The sequence below is a fragment of the Salvia miltiorrhiza genome, chromosome 1 (assembly GCF_028751815.1).
Source record: "Salvia miltiorrhiza cultivar Shanhuang (shh) chromosome 1, IMPLAD_Smil_shh, whole genome shotgun sequence".
Classification (NCBI taxonomy): domain Eukaryota; kingdom Viridiplantae; phylum Streptophyta; class Magnoliopsida; order Lamiales; family Lamiaceae; genus Salvia; species Salvia miltiorrhiza.
The window spans coordinates 36,289,310-36,301,051 of NC_080387.1; the positions used below are offsets into that span (position 1 = coordinate 36,289,310).

The 11,742-nt window shown below is 35.9% G+C and overlaps 1 protein-coding gene across 1 annotated transcript; it reads right to left on the bottom strand.

The window, feature by feature from the left end:
* Nucleotides 1–644: 644 nt before the first annotated feature.
* Nucleotides 645–3,289, bottom strand: LOC131022991 (ras-related protein RABA5b-like). Its single transcript, XM_057952533.1, has 2 exons — nt 2,817–3,289; nt 645–1,133 (listed from the first exon to the last, which is right to left on the bottom strand). Exons 1-2 carry the CDS (start codon nt 3,280–3,282, stop codon nt 823–825), a joined length of 777 nt encoding a protein of 258 aa, XP_057808516.1. The 5' UTR covers nt 3,283–3,289; the 3' UTR covers nt 645–822.
* Between the last annotated feature and the right edge of the window lie 8,453 nt (nt 3,290–11,742).

Here is an 11,742-nt window from a genome sequence, read left to right on the forward strand (position 1 = left end):
TTATATACTCTAATTGAATGAAATAAATCCTAACAAAAATAACTAAAGCATACGAAATTAAAAAATAAAGAAAAAATATGAAAGAAAATAGCAAAATTCAAAAGTGGAATACAAAATGAGACATTAAATATGATATACCGAATCTCATGAGAAAATTTTGCAAGTGAATAGCAACAAAAATAAAAGAAAATAAAAATGAGAATTCACGCCACACGCCAACCTAGACTATCAACTAGCAGTTCAAGTTTTTTTTCTTTTTAATAAATTACATAAGTAAATAAATAAATTTAAAGATCGCACGATGATTGATTCGAATTCAAGACCTCAGGTCTTGGACATTAACCTCTTCTGTTTTTTTTTTTTTTTAACCGACGACTTTGCGGATACAAGGCATGTGTTCGAACCAACTGAACTACGTGCTCAGTTCCATTAGCAGTTTGAGTTCACATCTTTCCAATATCAGATTACAACCGTTTATTTTTAGTGTGTGAGAGAGGCCTTTTTCTTCGTGTAGTTGCGAGAATGCAAGAAAACTACTTGAAACGTCGTAACATTAATCCATCATCAGATTATTCAATCAACAAAAACTTATGGGCCATAGAGAGAATGCAAGAATGCAATAAAACTAACTTACACCGTAAGTATAAAGATGAATCCATCACCGGATTATTTCATAACGAAAACTTGTGGGGCCGTGGATTCAGTTAATTAAACAAAATACACTTGAAATTCCATGTTTGACGCCAACACATAAATTAGATGTAATAATGCAAGAAGAAGAGAATAGAAGAAAGAGTGGTGTAAAAGAGACATACTCGGATCTCATCTGGAGCAGCAAGATTTGTTCTGCTTCGACAAGTCAACCCCGTTGGCCAGGCTGACCCGGTTGACCGACAGGTCAGCCTTGTAGGAGTCCGAGTTGAGGATTTTCCGGCTCACCTTGTCGTAGATCTCGTGTATCACGATCTCAAACGCTTTCATCACATTGGTAGAGTCGAGGGCGGAGGTCTCTATGAAGAACAACCCTTCTTCCTCGGCTAGGCTCTTCCCCTCCTCCACGCTCACCTCTCTGATGTTCTCCAAATCGCACTTGTTCCCCACTAGCATCCTTGCAACTGCAGTGTCGCAGTGAGCTGCGCATCATCATGGAAAAAGGTCAAACAACGGCTAAATGACGCATCACAATCCAAGAATTCTTACTCTTATTTAGACACCATTTTATGTAAGTGATCAAATGAGATGAGTGTTCTCCCTCCAGAACTCATCTCAAGAAAATGAAAGGAGAAACAAGAGAATAGTAATTAAGCCAAGTTTAAAGCCAGCCTAATTCTATCTCAGCTCAAAGCTGGACAGCAAGTGTACTTGTTAGTATAACGTAAGAATCTTGAATCAAGTTTCCAGAATCTTGATTTCTTAAGCCTTCAACGAGCAATGAAATAATCACACACTCGAATCTTGAGTTCTCTCCTAGAGACAGTGGTTATCATCAAGCTCAAAACGACTTTAGATGCTAAGCTCCTTCGACTTTTCTTGATATATCAAAACTCAAAAGACTAAAGATTTCAACCAAATTTCGCCAAAATGCTCCGGTATCAAGTCTCAATCAGAACATTTACATATTTCAATTAATGATAATTGACAAAAAGTAATTAGGTGAAGCGTACAAGACATGGACCAGTCAGTGAAGATATGCTTCTCAATCAGTTACATGTAACAATCAGAGGGCAAAACCAGCAATAAGTTCAAAGAGTAGTACAACTTGACCTAAAATCCAACCTCCATACGTCAAGTTTCACTCGTACTATATGAAAAATATGAACCAAATTATTGAACAGAGCCACAGTATGTGTTTCGTTTGAAATGCTTACATGTTTTACAAGCCTTATAGTTATGATTACCAGGTTTGTATCTTCATCAAATTTCAAACACAGCTTTTAGGTAAGGATTTTATAGCCTGTCCTCATATTTACCCACCAGTTTTATTAATGGCATTACCAACAAAAACAAAGACGTCTATCATAACTAGCATTTATCGTCACAGGTAGATGAATAAATTCTTTCAACAATAATGTAACTTTTCTAAACAGTAATGTATTCAGGCATACACATTGGCTTCAAGTAAATACTAAGAGAAATTGTCCATTGGTACTAAATCAGGAAGTTAATTTCACACATAACACGTCAAACAATCATCCCAAAATTGAGCAATAATTTCCTTTGCTAACTGCATTTCCCTTCCATGTTATTTTTATTTTTTTGTAACAACAAAAGCAATGTCAAAAAAATGATCTTGTTAAGCACATTTTAGTAATTTTTGGGATAATTTTTTTTCCTGCATTCATCCCATGGCTTCCTACATCTGACTTTGAGCTATAACTAAGAACTGCAAACATAAATTAAGATAAATTTATCCAAAGAAGCAGTAATTCAATTTTGGTTTCTAATTTCATCTAGTTGAATCGATTAATCTCAAGATAACATTGGAAAAACAAGTGAGGGAGAGAGAGAGAGAGCAAAAACAAGAAATGCAGAGACAAAGTGAAGAAATTCTAGGTCTCGCGACTACATTTGCAAATTAAAAAACGAAGAACACCCAAAACCAATTAACCTAATCAGCTGCTTCATAATTCACCCAAAAGAACAGAAAACACACACACAAACAAGAAATGTAGACACAAATTGAAGAATGTACATTACTAGCAACTCACATTTGCACAATGAATCCACACACGCAAAAAAAAAAAAAAAAATCAACGAATTCCAACTCATCAAAAGTGATACTTAAATTGGAAAAGGAAGAAGAAGAGAAAGCGTACTGTTGAGCTCATCGAGCCATCGTTTGGTGCTCTCGAAAGTGGTCTTCCTGGTGATATCGTAGACAATGAGCGCCCCGACGGCGCCGCGGTAGTAGGCGGAGGTGACGGCGCGGAAACGCTCCTGGCCGGCGGTGTCCCAAACCTGTGCCTTGACCTCCTTCCCATCAACCTCCACCACCTGCGTCTGGAACTCGACCCCTATAGTGGCTTTGGAGTTGTGGTCGAACTCGTCCCTCGCGAAGCGCGAGAGCAAGTTCGATTTGCCCACAGCTGAATCCCCAATCACCACTATCTTGAACAGATACTCCTCCCCGCCGCCTTCCTCCGCCATTGCAGTTCCCTGCTTGATTGTGCGTGGAAGTGTGTGTGAGGGAAGCTGAAGAGAGAAAGAGAGTTTGTATGTTTGTTTATTGAAGAGAGGGAAAGGAGTGGTAGACAATAGTAGAATAGAATAAGCATACATCATCGCGCGATTCACGGGTATATAGTATCTCTGCAATAATGTTTATTTTATTTTCACATCAATTTTTGCCTTTTTGGAATAATTGCGGATATGTACACTTTTATCAAATTTTGACTTTGTATGTAAAAGACTAAAAGTTAGTATATAGTATTTCCCCGTCTTTCTTATAAAAAATACTCCATCTTTCCACCAAAGATATGTCACTTTACTTTCGGGACAAATTTTAATAAAATATGAATAAAATTGGTAGTGGAATAAGGGTCCCACTTTAAATATGAGTGGAGTTGTGTGAACCCTACTACTAAAAATGGATGTGGCATATTTTTTGTGGACGGACGAAAAAGGAAATTATGTCATATATTTGGTGGACGGAGGGAGTATCTATTTTTAAATGACACAGGGTTTTAATAAAGTAAGAGAATCCATAATGGGCTTACTTAATAGCCTACTTAATAGTGGGGGCCACATTGAGTAAGTAGTGTTGCATTGGGGTTACTTGATAGCCTCCTTGATTTTTTTAGTTTTGATTTGTATGTTTTTCATTTAAATCAATTTTACTCAAATTTAAATAACATATTTTTCTAATAATTAAAAACTCCATTAAATTAAAAATCCTAAAAATTACATAAAAATAAAAAACACCTAAAACATTAGTAAAATTACATAATTAAAATCCTAGTCTAGACCACGACACTTGAGCACGTCGACGACCATGGACGCGTGCAATGCCCTTTGTGCGTCGTATCTGTGTTGAGGAGCTGCATATCAAGCTCCCTCTCCTTGATATCGTTCCTCCTGGTGTACTGGGCGATGAATGCCCTCATCTGTTGGTCGGACCTGTCCAACCTCTCCACTATTTCGGGTGGAGGCTCCGAGCTCATCTGCGACGCCGACGCCTTCCCCTTCCCTTTCGCTGCTTTCGCCGCCGCCTTGTTGCCAATGGGCCAGGAAGAGAAGATCTCCTCGCCCAACGCCGAGGTGGTAAAGCCGCCCTCTTCCGTAGTCTTTGTCCTCTTGGAGGAATGCACATCTCTGGCGAGGTACATCGAATTAAACTTTGGAGTGTTCCGGAGAACTTTCCACTCGTTCCAATAGTTGAATGCGGCCTTTTGTGGGCTTCGAGCCTTGAAGAGGATTTGGGCCTTGTCCCAGAGCATATCGTCAGAATGGCCGGAAGGCCAATTGTTGCGCGTCTCCACCCAAATAGATTCCCAAAGACGCACATCCGCGCTCACTCGGGCCCAGTGGCCTTGAATTTGCCGGATTTTAAGCTCGGCACCGATGATGGGGTTGACACGGTCGCGGATCCGTCCTCAAGACGCCTCCCCCTTTTGATCCATCCCACGAATGGCGTCGTTCGTCTCCTCCGCCCAAACTTGGACGATGAGATCAGTATGCTCGGGAAGATAAGTATGACGGAGCCTTCCTTCCGCCGCCGGCTTGTCGTGCTTGATTTTGTGGGCGATTTCCTTCCTCCGGCCGCCTTTCTTTGGTTTGGAGGCACTTTCCTCGGCACTTGCTGGGGTCTCCTCCAAGTTGATTCCCCCCATATCGGGGTGATAATCGGTTGAGAGATCAGGGCACCAATTAGGATCATAGTAGTAGGGGTTATGTGGATCCATGAAAATTGTAGAGGAAGAAAGAAATTGAAAGAGGGAGAAAATTGAAAGAGGGAGAAAATTGTAGAGGAAGAAAGAAAATTGTAGAGGAAGAAAATGTGGTAGGGAGAAAGGGAATAGAAGGATTTTTAAAGAGGAGAAGGGAAAAAAAATTGAACGGTCAAGGGACCGAATTCCAAGGAAATGCAATAGCCCAAAAAATTTCAAAATTTGAAAATTCATTTTTTTTATAAAAAAAATTAAGTTTGCACGCGCCAAGTCTCTCTCTCGCTCGTGTATACTCGAAGGATCAAGCAGGCCTCGAGTAAGGCCCCCCCCCGCAACGCCCTACTCGAGTGTAACGCTCTACTCGAGTAAGCGTTCGAGTAGGAGCGTTGCGGGGGCTCTAATTGAATGTATTGTGAATGAAGTAAGGGTCTCACTTTATTGTGAGTGAAAATTTTACCAAAATAAATTGATACATTTTATTTGGACGGACAAAATGAAAAATTAGATACATTTTATGAGGACGGATGAAATATACTCCCTCCGTCCATATAAGAACTTCATATCTTTCTTTTTTGGGACGTCTACAAAAAAACTTCCTACCTATTTTTGGACTATACCACACCACTTATAATTTACTCTTACTTTCACTTTTTCACAACTCTCAATATTAATTATAACACATTTTCACCCGTCCCAATACACTCAACAATTTTTCCCCACTCTCAATACACCTAACAATCTTTTTCTTAAAACGCGTGTCACTCCCTCCTAGGAAATTTTTTCCTGGACGAAGGAAATATAAATATACAAAATTTTAATTATTTTAATTTTAAATATAAGTATCAATTGCCTCAAATTAATATTAAGATGTATTTCCAACATGACCTAATAGTCCATTATTTGGCCCATTAACCTTTTCTTGCTCGATCGTTCCTTTTGTTTCTATTTTAGCGGGATTGAGCTACTGCCTGCTTTCTTTTCTCAATACCTTCAATCTATAACTTTTGTTGGGAATTTGAATCTTATCACTGCAATTGATATATTATGCAACATAGAAACCTTCGAATGAATATAAAATGGAGAAATGGTCTCACTAAATTGATTTGTTAGATAGTAAATAAATTATTTGTGAGGTGAAATTTTTGTAAATATTGTGTATGAATGAGGTAAAGTATAAGGGTATATGCTCTAAAATAGAAAGACCATACTTATTGTGGACGAACGAAAATAACAAAAAGACCACACTTATCGTGGATTAATGGAGTATTTTTTTCCCCCTGTCTGTTGAGATTAAATCTTTTGTTAAGGAAGCTACAAAGGTCAAGAAGGGAAGGAGTTGTGAGTTGTTGTGTCGGCTAGTTGACGTCATTCGCGAACAATTGGTCGTGTTGTGTTGTGCATTATCGAGAGAAGTTGCTTTGGGCCGAGATTTACATCTCTATATTGTAGTATTTTTTTTTACTCAATTATCACATTCTAGCTCTTTATGTATCTCCTTGTGTTCAATTATTTTGTTGGAGATCCTACTCTTATGGAGAAAAAGATTGTTGTTGCATTTGCGTTGTTGCTGCGTTGCTCGAATTCTATCATAGATGAAAATGAATGACGTGATGATCGATACCCAACTATGGTGTCAAAGCCACGATTGACCTTATTGTCGTGTTGGTAAGCCTGGGGCCTGATCTTAGGATCCCACTTTGGTAAAACGACTTAAACCTCTCCCATTTTAAATTTTAGGACATTGTCGATTGGCGCAATATAGGATTGAGTTTAGTTTCTATTTACCAACATGTGCTTCATTTGTTATCTTTGTGGCTAAACTTGAAAATCTATTTGCCTTAAGGATAGCTTCTCTGGTTTATTTCCACTATATTAGGACTTATAGTTGATCTTAAATTAGTGTGTGTCAATTATGTCGTAGTGACTCAATGTGACTTATCTTACTGGTTGTTTTTCTCTTGTTGTTGTGTCTTTTTTAGCGAATTATGGTTTAGCTCATTTTGATGATAAGACGTGTGTGCTTAGAACATTAGGGGAAATTATTTATGCTAAAGATTTATGGTCCAAATTAAAGGAATTGAATGTTGAAATCTCTTTTCCTTCTAAGATGCTTTTAGTTGAAAGATTTTTCCATTTTAAACTTAACATGCCTAAGGGAATTAATGAAAATGTGGATAGGTTCACTAAGTTAATACAAAATGTAAAACTGACTAATCATAAACAGGGGCGGAGCCAGGCCCCTAAAGACAAGGGGGGCAGAACATGATAAGAAAATTTAAAATAACTTTGATAAAAATAATTTTCTATGATCACTCATATTCTGAAAGCGACGTAATATCAAATCATTATCAACTGTCTCAAAAATTTCTTTCTCAGTATAAGTAACTAATTAAACAATCATTCATCAAGCGATCACCCATTCTATTTCGAAGCTGACTTTGACAATCTAAATAGCAGAAAAAACTATTTCCACAGTTGTAGTTGTCACAGGTAAAACAAGTGCCAGTTTAATAAACTTATACACCAATGAATACACAATATCTCTTTTTGTCTTCACCATCTCCATTGCAAGACTTCTGAAATTGTGCAAATTTAACTTCTTTATTTTCTTTCCGATCTCCACGTTAGACAAAAGAAAAAGAATGTAGTTTATCAAAGTCAACTTTTTTCCAATCTCCACATTTTGCCCCTTTTTTCTCAAAATTTTGGTGGGGCAAACTTTTTTTAAAAAAATAATTATACATATATATTAATATAGTAAGTATGCTAAATTTTTTTTGAGGGGGGGCAATTGCCCCACCACCTCATAGTGTAGCTCCGCCTATGATCATAAACATATTGATGAGTATGTTTCATTACAATAATATTAAATTTGTTATTAAATATGATTGAGATAATGCGACGCCTGACACTATTGTAAGTGCTTTGAAGAATAAGGAATAGATTTAAAATCTAACAAAGGTGCTCAATAATTGAACAGGGTCATACATGTTAGGGGCGAAATGAAGACTCGTGATCAGTCTTAATGTAGATACAAGTTTAGGAAATATTAAAATTGTAGTGAAATTGATTACTATATCAAGGATTGTCCTTGCCCAAAGAAAAATCAAGAAGTTGAGAATGATAATGTGGTTAACAGTTATGAGACCACTGATGATTTGTTTTAAACTGGATTTTTTGTGCTTGGGTTTTAAGATTAGGGTGCATGAGTCTATAAATCTATTTTCTATGTGTTGTTGCTCATTTTGAGGTGGAGCTTCTTCCCTTACTTAATATTGTTAGTGTTGGTTCTTTGTGTTTCACATTTGGCTTCAACTATTGAAGTTTTCGATAACATGTTTAGTAGCTTTGTGTGTCTTATTGACTTTCTTACTTTGTGACTTTTTTGTGATAAATTGTGTGCGCGCATGTTTTCTTTTTGTTTTTATATGATTTATGGTTCGTGTTAGCTTTGTGTTAACCCTCTTTGTGATGGTTCTTTGTGTTCAACTAGCTTTGTCCTGATTATTTTCGTGCTTTGTGGGCGTTTTCTCTTGTGTTCGTTTTGCAGAAGATAACTTGGTTAAGTTACTCATGGTTCTTTGTGGTCCAATGTTCCCTTGTGCTATCTTGTGATTTTACAAGGGGGCTTAGTGTTGATGATATGTAGGGATGTCAATCGGGCCAACCCACTTGATTTCGGGTCAACCCATTCGGTTTCGGGTTATTTTCAGTTCGGGCTTGTCGGTTTTTTTATTTTTCGGACTAAATTTTTTCGACCCTAACCCTAACCCTAACCCACTCGGTTTCGGGCTAGCCCGTTCGATCCACAAATTTACGATTTTTTATATGTATAATTTTTTTATATGGATAATCATATTATTGTAATAAAAATATGTCGTGCTTTTTAAATCAAAATATTTTGCCTTATTTTAGATACAAAAATTAGTGTTATTTTAATGTAAATTTACATAATATCTAATTTTAACTTTGTTTCCGATAAAAATTGTATATAGATATAACATAAATTACTATATTTCTTTGACTTTTATATCATAAATATTTATTATTAATCGTTAGAAAAAATCAAAACATATTATACAAGCATCAAAATGTTATTATCAAATTAAAAAGTAAAGTATTAAAGTTTAGAAATCAATTATTAAGAAAGTGTTCGGTTAATCGGGCCAACCCTATCGGGCTCGGGCTATTTTCGGTTCAGGCCATTCAAGCTAAATATTTTCAGCCATAACCCACTTTTTTTATCGGTCTATTCGGGTCGACCCGTCGGTTTCGGGCTTTTTTGACATCCCTAATGATATGTACAACTTTCATCTCTGATGCACAAATTGTTGGGAACTTAATGAAATGTCCTAGCCCTAGTTTTGATGATACCAAAACTCGTAGTTTTTTCTTGTAATAGACTAGAATTTTTCGAACTCAAGTGTTAGAATTCATATTTTCTAGTTAGACTGTTGTCCTGAAGACTGAAGACCAGAGGACTGAAGACTGAAGATCTCTCGACTGAAGATAGCATCTGAAATGACCAAGTCAAATACTGATGTATTAAATGGACGAAGTTCTCATTGAAGAATCACCGCTGCCGCCAAGTCTTCATTTCCGCCTCCTCCAACTGACTATTACACACTTTTGCAAAAAGTGTGCAATAATGTAAAATATATTGTTACATAATTTTGCAAAAATCGTGTAACAGTGTATTGTTACATATTTTTTTCGCAAAAAAGTGTAACAGTTTGAAATACATTGTTATACACTTTTCGCGATTATGCAAAATCGTGTAAGTTGAAAAAAGTGTGTGACAATATATTTTACACTGTTATATATTACAAGAGTATTTGGTTAGAAATGTTACTATTTCCATAATTTTATCTGTATGACTAAATTTTACTTTTACTATATTATTTTGGCTAAAATAAAGTGTTGTCTCTAATACTAATGAATATTGTGTGCATAGATAGAGATGTAAAAGAGTCGAATCGAAGCGAATATAATTGAATTCCATTCATTTTTGTAAAAATAATTGCATAAATTTAATTCTATTTGAGGAGGACTAAATTATGCACGAGCGCTGTGCTTAACAGTGCTGGAATATTTATCTCAATTATTATTATTATTATTATTATTATTATTATTATTATTATTATTATTATTATTATTATTATTATTATTAATGCTAATATTATTGTTATCTTGAATATTTGGTGTAGCGGTGACTTTGAGATAGGGCTGACTTTATCAATCGAGAATCATTTTAGCAGCTTAACCATGTTCTCGCCTTGGCAACTCAGCTTTAGCTCCCAGCCTCGACAATTCGGCTCTACTTTGACTTGGATGGCCTAACATTAATTCTCAACGCTGACAATTCAGCCCAAAGACAAAGATTAATGTAATATGGGCTTAAGCCCAACCACTTGAATTAATGGGTCTAATGGCCTTAGATTTACTTTGATGCTTATAAATAGAAGTTTGATTATAAGATTAAGGGCAGGGCGAGGGCCGACCCTTCTATATGTCAAATGGGGCAAAGGCCTAGGGCCCCCAAAATTGAGGGGCCCCAAATTTTAAAATAAATTCATTAATTATAATACATTTTGTATTAATCATAAAAAAATTACTCCCTCCGTCCCAAACGAAATGTCCTGTTTTCCTTTTTGGGCTGTCCCAAACGAAATGTCTTGTTTCCTTTTTTGGCAATACACTCTCTCTCTCTCTATACTTAATATTTAAATAATTTCCACCAACACACTTTATCTACTTTATACACATTTCTTAATCTTCGTGCCGAAAAGAAATAGGACATTTCGTTTGGGACGGAGGAAGTACTATATAGTAATCTTGAATTGAGTACAATAAAAGAATCTAACTGCATTGTGCTCGTCTCCTATATTTTGCTACCTCATCTCACACTTTACTCTTTTTCATGTTTTGTTCTTTTCTTGTTTCTAAGTGACTATAACTTAAGAAATGTTAAATAAGTTAGAAATTTTATGCAGTGAAAATAAGGTATTAGAGAAATTTATTCTTGAAGCAACATGATTTTTCAAGTTTCATTTTCTATAGGCCCCTATTTTTCTTTTCGCCTAGGGCCCTCGAAATCTCAGGGCTGGCCCTGATTAAGGGACTCGTCTTTTTTTCACTCCTCAATGTAAAATGTAAACTCTTTAATCATAGTGAAAACCCCGAAAAATCCACCTATGGACGTAGATCTCACAATCGAACCACGTAAATCTTTGTGTCTTTTATCATTTCGTTTAGGTGTTAATTCTTGATTCACCATCATTAATTATACACAAAATTTGTATAAATCATATAAGTGTGTAAGGGCATCATTATTGAAAATAACTATTATATCCATATTTTTATTTAGGGGTTATTGTCGGAAAATACCTATAGTTTGTCAATTTTCTGGTTTATAACATGACCTTATAATTTGACCAGAAAATACATCAATTTTCAATTTAATCGCAATTATAACATGACCTTATAGTCTGACAAGAAAATACATAAAGTTTCAATTTTAATCTCAATTATAACATGACCTTATTTAGATTATTGTTTATCACATGTATTACTCCCTCCGTCCACGAAATGAGTACCCATTTGTGGACGGCACGGGTTTTAAGAAATGTATGAAGTGTAGTGTGAATAGTTTAAGGGTCCCACTTTTTGAATGTATTAATTAAAGAGATGTGTGGGGTACACTTGCCAAAAAGGGAAATGAGTACTCATTTCGTGGACGGACGAAAAAGGAAATATGGGTACTCATTTCGTGGACGGAGGGAGTAATATTTATTGTAATTTCATATTAAATTGTTATATATAAAATATTGTTAATTGATTGATTTATTTTTATAAA